We start from the raw sequence: 15116 nt of genomic DNA, 5'->3' as shown, positions 1-15116 counted from the left end.
GTAGGGAATGCTCTGCATGCTTTGAGGAACAGACTTTCTGACCCCTACAATGTGCTGCAAAGCTGGGACCCAACTTTGGTTAATCCATGTACTTGGTTTCATGTTACATGTGACTCCAACAACCATGTGATTCGCTTGTAAGCTTCTCTTTATTCTTTTCTTTCTTCAAGACTTTTTTTTTAGTATTTCTATTGCTGAAATTTCATTTGGTTGTATCATTTTGTATTTCAGAGACTTGGGCAATTCTAATGTTTCTGGAACTTTGGGCTCAGAACTTGGCCAGCTACACCATCTGCAATATCTGTATGTTTGGTTTTTCCTTTCCTAATACAGCTCAGAATTTTAGATATAAGCTTCTTTGTTTGATCTGTTTTTTTATATAAAAAATGTGGCTTATCTAACATTATTAAAATTGTGAAATTGAACATGCTAATTTAAGGTTTTTAATTTTGTATTGGTACTCAACATTTTTAAATTTGACTATGATATCGTAACCAACCATAATTAGTTATACATGTGCATATAATATCAATTATTGATTTGTTTATTGACTATTAATTTTATTCTAAAAAATGAGTCCACTTTATAGGAGCTTAATTCAATGTTTTTTTTGCCAGGGTAGGAATTTTTAAAAATAAAATTAGAAAAATAAAAAATTATTATTAATTAAAATATTACTAACATTCATGTTACAACAACTCTCTCCGAGAGAATTTAAACTTTGTCCCTTTAAATTACAAAAACAAACACTAGAGAGTACAAAATTATGAACTGTTGTAGGTTCTAAATTTCTTAATTCCAGGGAGTTGTATGAGAATGACTTAAGAGGAAAAGTTCCTAAGGAACTTGGAAAGTTGAAAGCACTTATTAGCATGGATTTGTATGGTAACAAGTTGGAGGGAAAAATCCCAAAGTCATTTGGCAAGTTGAAGTCATTAAAATTCTTGTAAGTATGTTATGCTAATTTGCAAAAACACTTTTGGACATTTTTCTTTTTCTTTTTAGTGATGTATAAATTATTTCATGATTTTGTCACTAATTTGCATTGATCGATAATCAGGCGGCTTAACAATAATAAATTAATAGGATCTATTCCGAGAGAACTCACTGGTCTCACTAATCTCCAAATCTTGTGAGTTTCTTTTAATCTTAGGGAATGTGAAGGAGATAATCCAAATTCAATTTTCAGTGTTTTTTTCTTACTTATTTGTGTTTGATTTATCATTTATGAGCTGATTTTAACTTTCAACTTTGCAGTGATGTTTCTAATAATGACCTTTGTGGAACAATACCAGTTGATGGCAACTTTGGATCCTTCCCAATTAAAAGGTACAACAAAAATCAAATACCTTCTCTCTTTAATTCCAACCAGGTTATGTGACCACATTTAACATACTTGCTTGATAGTTGATACATGATTGATTTCAATGTGACCACATTGAAACTTGATCCATGCATAACAAATGTATATGATGGTACAAAATATTCACATATTTAATTTGAAGCTGTAGTAATTTTAAATTTCTTGGTACTGTTGGATTTACTTTACAATACATTTCTCATGTTTCTGTTTCAGTTTTGAAAACAACAGACTCAGTGGTCCTGAGCTGAAAGGACTTGTTTCGTACGATTTTGGATGCTGAAGAAAGATATATATAATTTTGTTTGAGACCACAATGAAGCAAGTTAATTTTCCTAGGGAGCATAAGAATTGGTGGTGTTATTTCCACATCAATATATATATTTCCCCCATGTTTAGTTGTTTACTTATATTGATTGGAAAATAAAAATTTAAGAGTGATTGTAAGAATGGTGAAAAAACAATTGTATGTAAGATGAGAGTATCTATATCTAGTTGCAAGTGGCATGAAATAGTAAGATGAGCACTTAAAGAAACTTAGTGCAGTTTTTGTTCTAAGGTGAAATAAATTGATTTTATAAAATTGATATTATTAAAAAAGTGAATTGAAAGTAAAGTGGTTAGTATTTTGATATATTTCCATAAAAGTGAATTGAACAAAATTTCAGTGTAAAAACATGTTTAGATTTAAAATCTATAAATATTAGTTTAAAGTTAAACTTATTTCATTTACATCTATTGCTATTAGGCAAATTAGTAGGAATTCTAATTTTGGTGCTCATTATTTAGTGTTTTTTTCTAGGCAAGTGGATTCTGAATTTTGGTTTGGGTGGTATCCCTATTGGTCTCATTAGGCATTAGCCATGCTGATATTGTAACCTCCATTGGGAACCTTAGGTTCTTATCTAATTAAACATGCTTTGAACCTAAAAAAATTTATGTTCAATGTTTGAATTTAATATGCGATGAGCACTAGTGACTAATTTGGTTGATAATAATAATGTTACACAATATTTATTTTTCAACGCTAAAATATTACATTTTTTACTCAATGAAACATGACACCTAAACTGGAGACAATTTTGGTGATTCATAACACTATTAATAACAAAAATATAAATTAATGTAACTAATGGTCAATGTTTTGCTTGTACATGCACATGACTTAGTCGCAATTTGCGACGTATAATTTCCACTTTGGCGACTCAATTAGGATTCCACATTGTTACTTTTCTTTTTCAAATAATCCAAATTGTTTACACGTGTTAATTGAACATACACGTGGTACAAATAGATTGGCATGTTAACACGTAGCTCGAAAGACTGACAAAGCTATAACCCATTTTTTTATTTATACTTCACTCAAATACTATCTTTTTATTAATACCGGTATCTTACCCTATTACTACAAATCAAAGTTTAAAAAAGCATCTCTTAATAAGTATACAAATCCTCATGGAGGTTACACCTTCTTCTATTCAGTTGTTGAAATTAGTCTCTCTAATCTCAACTTTATTTATTTATTTTTTTTGCATTTATATACTTTTTAACTTTTTAATACATTTTCAAGTTTTTTTATATGTGATTTAATCTAATTGTGGTTGAATCAATTAAACTATAAATTCATTTACGGTGAAATTTCAGAGAAGTATTTAGTAGTCAAAATGATTTTACGAGCATGATAAAACTATTTTAGATTTTGTTTAAAATTTATGCAATTTCAAAACACAAATTAAGACCAATTAAGCATAAATTTTCATGGAAAATAATTTGATGCGAAAAAAAAATGACATGCAAGAATAAAATCAAGCATAATTCAAATATAATAATCGTAAAAACGAAAACTTTACATCACAAAAATGATTTGAAAAATAATGACGGGAATTTAAAGTTTGACGAGGAAGTAAATGGCTGAAATCTTAATACTTACGTTTTGAGAAGCTTGAATCTGTTTTTAGTTTTAAGAGTATGCCTCAGAATTTAAGCGTTTGACCTTTACTTCTATTTATAAAAAAATAAACTAAATAATTGGCCTTAGTGACAAGCATATTCATGGCAATTCTTTAGGTAAACTACGCTTCAACAATAATGCGCTAGGTGCCGACAGAATTAAAAAAAAAAATATTTATTCCTCTCTATTTCTTGCACTTTTATAGGAGATATTAATTTAAAATTTGGTGATGTATCTTATTCTTAATATCAACTAAATATATTAATTTTTGTTGAATAAAATTTAATTTAATTATTTCTTATTTGATCGAGTATATATTATAATTAATATTAATATAATAAAATAAAAACTTTTTTTTTGGATAGAAGATTAAAATTTGTTATATATAAAATGAATAAGTAGATTTGTATACAAACTTAAGAATAGTAATATTAGTTTAATTGTAGTTTTAGTCTATTTATTTTTATCAATTTATATAATTGATCATTCTATTTTAAAAGTCCATAGTTTTGATTCCTCTTTTAAATTTTTTAATTTTAAAATGATGATCTGATATATTTTAAATGATGTGTCATACAATTTTATTATATAAAATTATCTAGATACATTAATTATTCATATGTAATTAATTAAATTACAAAAATTAAATTTTTTGAATTTAAAAATTAAGATTTTATAAAATTTTATTGCAACTTCACGAAGGTTAATCATTATACATTGTCGTATTTTAAAAATGTCAAATCATCACTTTTAAGTTCAAAAATCTAAAAAAAAAAATTAAAATTGTTGTATTTTTAAATAATAAAATTTATTGATAATTAATACATTTTTATTATATTCTATAGATAATTTTAGAAGTCAATTAAATTTTTTTTTCAATATTAATAAAAATTGATTAATTTTTGAATATCTGTATTTTTTCCCCTTAAATATAGAAGCGGAAGAAGTATCTTATAGTTCTAACTTGGAGTTGTCGACATAAAAAATTGCAAATGTAAGATCTTATTTTTTTTAAACGTTGCTTTCACTGGAAAATAAATAAATAGGTGATTCACTCAATTTTATTTGAACAAAACATTAAAAAATTGGAGGAGAGAGAATTGAAGAGGAAACAAAGAAAGAAAGGCATGAATTGTGACTTGTGAGGTTGAGAAGTTGAAGAAGCGAGTGAAATTACGTGTGCATTTCGAGAACTTTGGAGTTTAAAGCCGTAATTGCATTTCACCCCCTTTTCTCTTTGAATGAACTTGCTATTTGCACCTCCATTTCCCACCAACTCGGAACTCTGATACTTTATATTCCAACGTTACCACAAAACCCCAAAACCCTGAAACAAAACATGAACAGTGTTTTTCTCAAGAATCGCTTTAAGGTTTCCCATGTCATCATGTTACAGAAGCAATTAATATTCACAAACCCTTCCATTAATCCAATCAAACTTCATTCTCTTCTCTGCAACAAATTCCACTCTAAACCTTACTTTCGATTACCAGATTTTTTGAGAAAAACAAGACAATATGAAATTTCACCATCTTTGTTTTCTTCATCGTTTTGTTCTTCTTCTTCTTCTTCGTCTGCTACAACAGCATCCCCTTCCAAGGTTGGTTTTGTAGGTTGGTATTTGGGGATGATAAAGAAAAACCCCATTCTCACCAAAAGTGTTACTTCTGCACTTATTTATATTGCTGCTGATTTATCCTCTCAGGTACACCTTTCAACCTTTATCTAATGTTGTTTCCTTGTTTTTCTTGTACATGAGTTATTATTATTATTTTTTTAATAATTGAAGATTGAAAATTGTGAAACGGAAGAGAACGTGCATTGATTTTGGTTCAGAAGGAATCATTTACATTTGAGGTTATAATTGTTGAATTGGTGTTCTGGGTTCATTGTAAAACTTCTAGGGTTTAATATGTAGTTTCAAAATGGTGCTTGTCCAATGTTGTTGAATCCTAGGATGCTCTGATTTTTAACTGTGTATTTTCTACTGTTAGAGCATTATTACTGATTTTTTTAGATGGAATCAATGATTCTACTTGTTGTGAGTGTTTCATTGATTGTGGAATGAAAGTTGTAATCATCTGGTGTTTACTAGTTGCATTAATTATGGGAATGGAGTAGAATGGAAGCGGAGAGACCCAGCAAGAAATTTTAATACAGCCGTTATTCTATATTAATCTGTCTCTATGTGCATGTAGTTTACATAGTTGCTCTGGTAGATAAGGTTGTCAAACTCAAGAGTGTATGCAAACTCGTGCAATTTCTGCGTAGACTGTTAGAGCAATGTAGTCATAATCGAGATTTTACTTTAGGATTGAGAAGGGGAGTCAACATCAAGATCATAAATCGTGGGATAGTAACATGGAACATAAGATCCTATAAAATTCAATATTTTTTTTTGAATAAGTCCTATAAAATTCATAAAATAATATATAAATAAGAATAAACCTTTAAATTACAAACACTTAAATAAACGTTAATTTATAAACCACAAAAAAGTCATACACTATAAGAAGAAGAACACGGTCGACAGAAGCTTCCACGAGAGATGTCTGAGAACGAAGAATCTGTCCAGACTCCAAAGAACACAACCACAGATTATTGAAACTCAAAATTGGGTTAGGGTTTACATTTTAACACAGAAAAGTTGTTGTTCTCAACTGGGTTGCATCACCTGATATGCGAAACTGGTTGATGTTCGCAATCAATCCCACCAATCTCACGAGTAAGATCTACAATCCAAAGGATCCTGCTAAACTGCAATTCTACCTGTGACCAGGATCACCCAAGTCATTACGATTTTGACAACCTTGTGTATGAGTTTACCAAATATAAAAATAATATTAATAAAAACTAGATATGAGTATACCAAATATAAAAATAATTTTTTTGTTAATAACACTATAAATGGTATCCTAAATCTTTCATCATTCCAATTCCACAATAAAATACATCATAATAATAAAGTGTCATAGCACAAGTCTTACTCAAAATGACCAAAACATACATAAGTTCATATTGTGGAAAAAATTAAAATGAGCTACAAATATTCATGAATTTCAAAAGTTACGGCATAAAACGTACACAAGCAATACTACTGCACATAGACAAATAAAAAAGATCAGAAACAGAAATGGGATGGGTCTATTTGTACAGAGAAGACAGCACCTTATTCACACAATACTGGGCAGGCATCTAACAGGGCCAGGTTAGTGCTGTGGGAAGCATAAAAATGTTGGAGGGAGGAAATCGTCTAGTGCAGCAGTGTGTAGAAAATTTGCTGCAATGCAGCAGTGCTTCATGAATAAACTGGATCTCTGGACAGTGAGTATTGACTGGAGGATTGCGGAAGGAATGAACAATAAAGTGATTCTTTGTTTTGATAGGATGGGAACCTACAACAGAGCAAGGGCAGCTTTTGGAAGTATTGTGAATAAATGGAAACTGGAGGGTTGCAGAAGGGAGTGAGCAATGCCTTGATTGTTTGTTTATACATGGTAGGATGGGAGGCTACCACAGCAAGGGCAGCTTTGGAAACATTGTGAGTAAGCAGAAATACAAAATCCCTATGGTGAAATGCCTTCCTTTTGCATCCTGATTTTACATTTTCATCAGACTCACTTTCGTAATACACGAGTTCAACTGAGTTTGCTAAGAAATGAGTTTATACAAAATTCAGCTTGATTTTCCTATGTAGAAGAAACTTGTGAGTTTGACAACCATGTGATGGGTAACCAAGCACTTGGAGGACCCTCCCTTAGAAACTAAGTATCAAGGGGAAAAAACCAAACCACTTACATCTCATACTACTCGATGTGGGACTTGGGCACACCATAGTTCTCAAGTCCCTATTACCCTGCTTGTATGTACTTTCTTGGGTTGCACACTTTGTTCAAGGAGTGTGTTGGATGGATACTAATTTTTAGCAATAGAAATTAATGTAGTTTATTATACGTTCATTTAAAAAATTGTACAAAAAATTACATCATTATTTCAAATTTATCCTGGAATAAATGATTTCTTTGCAATTCAAGATTCAACTTGTAGATGCCGTTTGTAGTTTGTCTTGCTGAAAATATTTTTGAGGCATAGGTGATTAATTTTCTTCTTACAGAGAGTCAGTGTGCATCTTTTCCAATATTTGGACAATACTGGACCTCAGTTTTATACGAACGAGTTAGACTCAACTCAAATTCTAAGATGGTATAAAAATATTTTCATGATATGTTGGACCTCCTGCTATCGAGCTACTCAAGTCACGCTCTAGATGTTCAGTCTTGGCGTGAGAGAGATGTGTCAAGAGTCTCATATTTGACGTGGTTTGCCTGAAAAAGTGTTTATCAGTGGGAGACATTTCTCACCTTATGAGCCACCAGGCCGGTTTTGTAGGGTTGAGTAGACCCAACCCAAATGCTAAGATACTACAATCACAAAAATTAATTTGGAGCTTATAAGTAGGAAATAAGCTCTAAAGGGATGGAGTATGCTTTGAAATTAGTATTATTATTTATTGATAATAACTTCAATCAGTAAAAAATATCAGAATGAAAAAGGAATGAAAATATTCTACATAATTAATAAGATCACTTTTTTAGCCCCACCTACTGCTTAGTTCTTCTATTGCTGTTGTATGTTTTGGATATGCTGGTGACACTACATTGATGACGTTCTTGAGGAACCTCGAGATTGGTTACCTCTCAAATTCTTCCAATCCATATATTGTTTCAGGTTCTTGTGCAGACTCACTTGACAAATTATTGAGTCTTTTAAAAAGATCATCTTATTAATTGGCTTCTCATGGTTTGATGTTGCATACTTCATGCTCATTCTGATGTTTCTCTAATACTCAAATGGTATTTAATATTTAATTCCTTCAGACTATTGAGCGGCAATCTTCAAAATCTTTTGATTTTATAAGGACTTTGCGCATGGCGGGATATGGGATGATCATTTTAGGACCGTCACTGCATTTCTGGTTCAATTTTGTGTCAAAGCTTTTCCCAGGGAGGGATCTTATCTCTACATTGAAGAAAATGGTAATGGGCCAGTCGCTTTATGGACCTGCCATGACTGTTGTTTTCTTCTCCCTGAATGCTCGTTTGCAAGGTATGTCCAATTTTCTTAGCTTAATATTTACTCCACAATTCCCGTTTTGTACAAAGTTCCATAAAACCTTTGCTCCGCCCTTTACTATTTTAAGTTCATGAATCGTTAACAGTTTCTCTTGGTTGCCAGGTGAAAACGGTGATGAGATTGTTGCGCGATTAAAGCGTGATTTGCTTCCTACGATGTTAAATGGAGTCATGTACTGGCCTATATGTGATTTTATTACTTTTAGATTCATTCCTGTCCATTTACAGGTATGTTTTTATTTCTTCTTACCTTTTCTCACCTTGCAGCATGCCATGTGATTGTAAATTTTGGATGATGCATGGCATGTGCCACCATAAATAGGCAAAAGATTTCCATTATATTTTTGTTGTGTTAAACTCTGGTTGTTTACTGATGATTTTCTGCATCTGTTCATTGGCACAGCCATTAGTCAGCAATTCATTTTCTTACTTGTGGACCATTTACATGACCTATATGGCAAGCCTAGAGAAAGCAGTGACAACTAGCTGATCACCGTCGGTAGTTCATGACTGAGATTCAGACTGACTATTGTTTATAGAGTTTATCTGGACGATGCGGTTTACAATCAAATCTTTTTGGGGTGTCTGTTGGGAATGCTGATCTCACACCATGGCTATACTAGTACTAATCACAACACTCGGTTGATACCTTTTTATTTTTAACTTTTATTCCTCATTTGTATTTGTTTGTGTAATCCTTATTCTTATATGAATATGAATTGGCCAATTCATAGAACGGCAGAAGCTCTGTTAGAATTTGTTATTGAAGGTTTTAGTTCCTTATATTTATCTGAAGACATATTTTAGTCATATTTTCAAGAAGTATTTCATATTTTTTTTACAAGTGATATTAGTTTTTTCCTTCCTAACCAAGAGGAGAGGAAAATCTGCACACTAGAGTCGAGCTGAATCTTCGAGTCCTTTTCTCGAGTAAGTATTATATCGTCCTTTCAAATCTTTATAGAATACAGTGATTAGGATTATAAAATTTAATGAAGAATACAAAAATTGCAACTACCAGTTCAAAGAAACACAATTCAAGGCTGTTCTATCATTTGATTTGATGAAATTGAATTAGTATTAATCATAAATTAAACTTATATATTGTTAGTCTCTTTGAAATTTGAAACTCACCATGAATCTCAACTCATTTAACTCCAGTTGGGTTGATTCGAAGATTAACTTGATAGTATTTTTTTATTAATAAAACTCACACTCAAAATCTAATCAAAAGAAAGCAAGTTCCTTGTTACTTTGATTATACAGTACACTCAAGATTATACAACGAAGATGTTATTCTCTCAAAGGTTGTCATAGAAATATGCATGTGTTAAACGCAAGTTTGCACAAGTCTCATTGTGGACCAGCAGCTTTTTGAAACGAGCAAACATGGAATGTAGACACTATAAGGCTAACATGAGTAAACAGTGGTCCGAAAATCCTGATATGGTTTATTGCCTACCTCATGGGGAATAATGATGAAACACAACATTGCTGGAGCACAAACATTTTAGGCTTGGATAGTAAACAGACTGATATGTTTAACGGCCAGACCAACTCCTAGAGTGACAATTTTAAGAAACATACATAGAGTTGAAGCAACAATATACGATATCCCAAACTTGCTCAAACCCTTGCCAAGTTATACCTTTTGTTTGAATTGGGAGTATGGGTAGTCACACAGTCATAGACATCTTATGTCAGATGTAGAACAGAAGACTCGTTCAAAGATGTATTTTAAAACTGATTTAGTGAAGTCAAACTATGAGTCATCCAATCTTCAACCAATTTTCAAAGTACCTTGATTGTGTTTCTCCTGACCACAAAATCTGGATCTGTGTCCGTGTTTGTTGATGCAGTAATTCAATAGTAAACTTGTTGTATAGCATAGTTGACAGACCACATTTGAGCTTTAACACTCAGAATGCAACACAGCTTTATTTCAATGAAAATTAGTTGAACTAAAGAGAAAAGAAACAGAAAGTTTAACAAAAAGAACTGAATATTATTGAAGAATGGTATTACACTCATAGTTCAAAGAACTTGTATCCAGAGGTTCCAATATCTTGTATAGACATGACCCACTCCCTAACAATTATCAATCTATATCTAAAATGCTATTAGCTTATTCTGTATTGGCTAATTTTGTGGCTTTAGGAATAGACAAAAATTCCATGTCTGTTGAAGTAAACACAATTCAATATTCAAAGCATTCCACAACTGCACCTTTTGATTTCATCTGCTGCTAAACTTCTGATCTATTGACAACAAAGTCTTCACTCTTCTGAGGCACGTATACAAATCTTCTCAAGTTGTGTGGGCCAATCTGGTCCAAGAGCTTGTGGATTTAATTCCATTGCAACACGAAAATCCAAGAGAGATGCACCAGAAGATTGTATTGCTGATTGCATATTTCTTCTGGGTAACAGTACATTTGAATCAGCTACAAACTGTCCATTTTGTTGTCTTTGGTGCTCATTTCCGAATCTTGACCCAGATAAACCCATAGATGATTCCATCAACCTCTTCAGATAAGAATCCAGTGCATTATTCAATAGATTTACACAATCCACTGTCACAGTCAAACCCTCCTTCTCCAACTTTTGCTCCAAACAACTCCTCAGAAATGATGTGTCAGGGAGATATCCATTGCCGTGACAGGTCTCTGGATAATACTTTCTGCATAATGATGCATTAGAAAGAGGCCTACACCCAGAACCGAAATTCATCGATATCCCAAGGGGAGCTGTAACTGGGCTCCTACTTTGAATGCTTGGGCTTCCAGCAATCTGTTCAACCTCTTCCCCGTCTTCAACAGAAATAGGAGGTCTGCTACCAAGGGAATTCAGTTCTGTTGCACTCTGCTGCTCTGGAGTTTTATAGGCCAAATCCTTAGATGCAAGAATTTGGGGCTTCCCTAATTGTCCCAAAGCATTTCCGCGACCCTTTAACCTCCTATCACGGGTAGCAAAAAAACCACCCCTCCGCAAGGAAGGAGGAAACGCTTCCCCATACTGCATTTGCATAGAGCTGCTCTGCTGTCCATTTGTATCTTTTGCACTCAAGACACTCCCGATTTTCGTGGAGTCTCTATTTGGTGGGACTTTTGACAGACAAACATTCTTGAGAATTGCCCTAATGAGTTGATTGTGAAGAGGAATATTTTCCTTCCCAATTGTCATGATGCAAATTTTGTCAAAGTCAGACTTAGTAATCTTCGAACTAACCAATTTTCCAAGCTGATCAAAGTACTTGTCAGCTCTCTGATGACCAACCTTTCTAAGAATCAGAGCTTTCAGCTCCAAAGTGTTTATTCGAGTATAGTTTCGTTTAGGTACCGTCATTTTCCCCAATCTTCTCACAATCACTGAGACAACAGGTAAATCAAAATCTTGAATTCTCCAGCAAAAAACCCCCAACTTATCTAAAACAAAAATGCTTCCATAAACCCTAAATTCCAAACAATCTCTCTATCTGCAATTCACCAAGTTTTCAATCAGAAATGATCATCAAATTCGACAATTAATTGATTACAGATAACAATTCAGTGGACAATTGGTGAGAAAAAGAAGAAGAAAAAAAACAGAAGACGCGTCTAGGAAAAATTGAACAACAAACAAAATTGAGAAACACAAGTGGCGATTATCAAGTAAGAAAGAAAACCCATTTAGGATTTCAAGGAAAGTAAACAAATTTAATGAAGTTAGGGGAGAAGAAGATTCGTACCAGGAAGGGTCACCAACGATGTGGAATTGAGTATGATGAAGTTGAAGCTGCTGGAATTGAAGCAATTGCTATTTTGGTGGTGTGTTTCTGAAATGAGATGAAGTGAGAGAGAGATTAAACCCTAATTGGAATAGATTCATGTAAGACTAAGAATCAACGTCTCATCCTCAACCCTGGTCTTTTTTTTTCTTGTGTTAAGACCACTCTCTTTCTCTCTCCCATCTTTTGCTCTCTCTCTCTCCAAAATTCAGTAAATGAAGCTAAATATAAAAAAGGAACAAATATACACTGCAATATACTTTGTTCAATTACTGTTATAAGAAAAATAAAAATTATTCTCAATGTTATTATTAAGAATTTTAGTTAAATATAATTTTTTTTTAACTTTTAAATGAAATATAGGTAAATTTCATTAAGTTGTTCATTTTAATTAATTAATTAAAAATAATTATTTCATTTTAATGTTAGACAATCAATTATCTATATTAAATGTTTTTTAATTCAATAAAAGATAAATTATAAATAATAATATTAAATGGTTTAAACAGTAAACTTTTATTTATAATTGTCAGTAATTTTTAAGATATTGTTTTTACCTTTAATGATTATTAAATAGTATCTATATTATAAGTAGTTATCTTGCATTTTTTGTCATAAACAAATATATTATGATTTTTTTTAGAATGTTTACTTTTAGATAAGTTTTATATGACATATTTAGCTAGGGCACAAATTCGTACAATGCACGAAAATAGGTTGACTTTTGAAAAAAAAAATTAAGGTATTTTATATTAGATATAATTTAATATTTGTATGGGAAATTATATAATTAAATGTGAGATATCCATTGTATCAACAAAATGCAAAAATATCTAATATAGTAAAGTGTTATTCCAAAGATGTATTAAAATGATCAACAATTATCCAAATTTGAGGATAAAATTAAAGTTAATCGAAGGTTTTATTTAAATAATCAACTGTTAATTGATATTTTAGTGATATGTGTTTTTTAAGTGTTGTAAAAGAAATCAAACTTTAATAAGGAAATGGATTGATTTATGTATGATTAATAACCAATCTCTCATCTTCAATTTTATTTTAATTTGTTGTGTTAAACGATTAAGTTTTTTTTTCCATTTTCTTGTTATCTCCGTCCAAAATTTAACAAATGAAAATGAATAAAGAAGAACAAAAATATAACTTGTCATATATTGATGTTATATATTAATTTTTCTAATTTGCTAAAAAAATTATATTTTACATTATTTTGAACTAAAAGTAATTATTTTATGATTTTTTAAAAATATTTACTTTTAGAAAGAAAAAAAAAAAACATCTATCGTCTATTTGATAAGCTTAAAACAACTCTTCTTGACTAGTGTAAAAACAACTCTCCGATAATAGGTTTATTTTTTAAAAATTTATATAATCATTTCATTAATGTATTTCTAGATATACTCTAAATATTTGTAAAAAAACTTATAACATCCGACTAAATGTGAAATGTCCATCATACTAAAAATATGTGAAAATATATAATATATTAAAATATTATATTATAGATGTACTAAAATGACTATACATTGATTATAAATGTAAAAGAATGAGTCTGAAATAATGTAAAGTTGAATATAAAGTTAAAGTCAATTGAAGATTTTATTTAGATGAATCCGTTGCTATTTTAGTATTGTGTATGTTTTGAAGTGAGATCCGAGAAATCAAAGCATAACTAGGATCGGTTGATTCGTGTAAGATTGAAAATCAATGTATAATCTTCAACTCTTAACTTTTCTCTTGTGTTAGACAACTTAAAATATTCAAATGTGTTATTATAAAATAGAATTGAAGTATAAAATGTAAAATCAATTTTTTTTAAATGTCGTGTTAAATCTTAAAAATAGAATTAATTTCATTTATTAGATTATTCATTATTTTATTTAAAGAAATGTCTAATTATTTATTTAAAAATATTGATATAAATAATTATTTTAATAGACTAACAAACCTTACCACCGTCTTGTAAAGATGAGATACACACATAGAAAAAGTCTAACAAACCACAAAACCAGACTAAAATTTTAAATTTTTTGGCATATTATAAATTTTGTTAAGAGGTCCAATATTGAAAATTAAGAAGTTTGGTTGACGAGTTAAGAGATCCCTTACTGGTAGGTAATTTTTTTTTTCTTTAAAACATTTAAAAAACGAAAAAACTTTATAGGCACAAATTTTTTCAATTTTTTTGTATATTAAAATTTTTAAAATAAAAAATGTGATAGAAATTTTATTTTTTTTTTGTCCAACGAAAAGTTTAAGAACAGAAAATTTGATAATAAACTTTTTTCAACTTTTTTTTCTCTATCCGAAATTTTAAAAATGAAAAATTTGTTATTAAGAATTTTTCTCAATTTATTTTGCCCAACAAAAATTTTGAAAATGAAAAATTAGATAGGTAAAAATAAATTAAATTTTTTTTAATAAAACAAAATAGATATAATTGATTCAATGGTCCCTTAACTTAATTTAAAGAAACACTTCAGTCTTTTTTTTATTTGGTCATTTATTTAATTTTAAGTAATAATTTGATCATTTATATATTAAAATATCAACAATATTATCATTTCTCTATATAAACTTAGAAAATTCATCAAAATATTCAAATAAATTCCATAAAATTCAATACAAATTTCAAGAAAATTCATATATTCATCAAATGTATAACTCAAATTTTCAAATAACCTCATATTTTCATATCCAACAACATCAAATAAAGAATGGAAATATGAATTTATTTCAAAATTTGAGTTATGAATATGATGGAATTTGATTTTATATTAAAGATGATAATTAATTTTATGGGTTTTGTTTGAAAATTCTGATGAATATTTTGAAATTTTGTAAAAATAAAGATAATATTATTGACATTTCTAAATATGAAAGGTCGAAT

General features: G+C 30.2%; 3 protein-coding genes across 3 annotated transcripts in view; 2 read left to right on the top strand and 1 right to left on the bottom strand.

Moving 5' to 3' along the window:
• Positions 1-1854, top strand: part of LOC101494783 (leucine-rich repeat protein 2-like) — a 3663-nt gene extending 1809 nt beyond the window's left edge. The window contains exons 2-7 of the mRNA XM_004496832.4: positions 5-137; positions 232-303; positions 803-946; positions 1061-1132; positions 1258-1329; positions 1577-1854. Coding sequence (XP_004496889.1) covers positions 5-137; positions 232-303; positions 803-946; positions 1061-1132; positions 1258-1329; positions 1577-1643 — 560 coding nt within the window. The 3' untranslated portion in view covers positions 1644-1854. The remainder of the gene's footprint in view (positions 1-4; positions 138-231; positions 304-802; positions 947-1060; positions 1133-1257; positions 1330-1576) is intronic.
• Positions 1855-4502: 2648 nt separating this feature from the next.
• On the top strand, positions 4503-9255 carry LOC101494463 (uncharacterized). The gene is made up of 4 exons (XM_004496831.4): positions 4503-5016; positions 8189-8417; positions 8547-8671; positions 8847-9255. Exons 1-4 carry the CDS (start codon positions 4651-4653, stop codon positions 8931-8933), a joined length of 807 nt encoding a protein of 268 aa, XP_004496888.1. The 5' UTR covers positions 4503-4650; the 3' UTR covers positions 8934-9255.
• A 1172-nt stretch (positions 9256-10427) lies between these two features.
• On the bottom strand, positions 10428-12437 carry LOC101494154 (uncharacterized). The gene is made up of 2 exons (XM_004496830.3): positions 12170-12437; positions 10428-11917 (listed from the first exon to the last, which is right to left on the bottom strand). The coding sequence occupies exon 2, from the start codon at positions 11785-11787 to the stop codon at positions 10720-10722; it is 1068 nt and encodes a 355-aa protein (XP_004496887.1). The 5' UTR covers positions 11788-11917; positions 12170-12437; the 3' UTR covers positions 10428-10719.
• Between the last annotated feature and the right edge of the window lie 2679 nt (positions 12438-15116).

This window comes from Cicer arietinum, chromosome 4, assembly GCF_000331145.2.
Source record: "Cicer arietinum cultivar CDC Frontier isolate Library 1 chromosome 4, Cicar.CDCFrontier_v2.0, whole genome shotgun sequence".
In the NCBI taxonomy this organism is placed as follows: domain Eukaryota; kingdom Viridiplantae; phylum Streptophyta; class Magnoliopsida; order Fabales; family Fabaceae; genus Cicer; species Cicer arietinum.
This window is presented reverse-complemented; position numbering and strand designations above follow the sequence as displayed.

What these genes read in the sequence shown, in the direction of transcription:
- LOC101494154 (XM_004496830.3), bottom strand. Translation starts at nt 11,787, where the DNA reads ATGACGGTACCTAAACGAAACTATACTCGAATAAACACTTTGGAGCTG.
- LOC101494463 (XM_004496831.4), top strand. Translation starts at nt 4,651, where the DNA reads ATGAACAGTGTTTTTCTCAAGAATCGCTTTAAGGTTTCCCATGTCATC. An exon ending in CTGCTGATTTATCCTCTCAG is followed by an intron (nt 5,017 to 8,188) that starts GTACACCTTTCA and finishes TAATTCCTTCAG; the next exon opens with ACTATTGAGCGGCAATCTTC. An exon ending in TCATTCCTGTCCATTTACAG is followed by an intron (nt 8,672 to 8,846) that starts GTATGTTTTTAT and finishes TCATTGGCACAG; the next exon opens with CCATTAGTCAGCAATTCATT.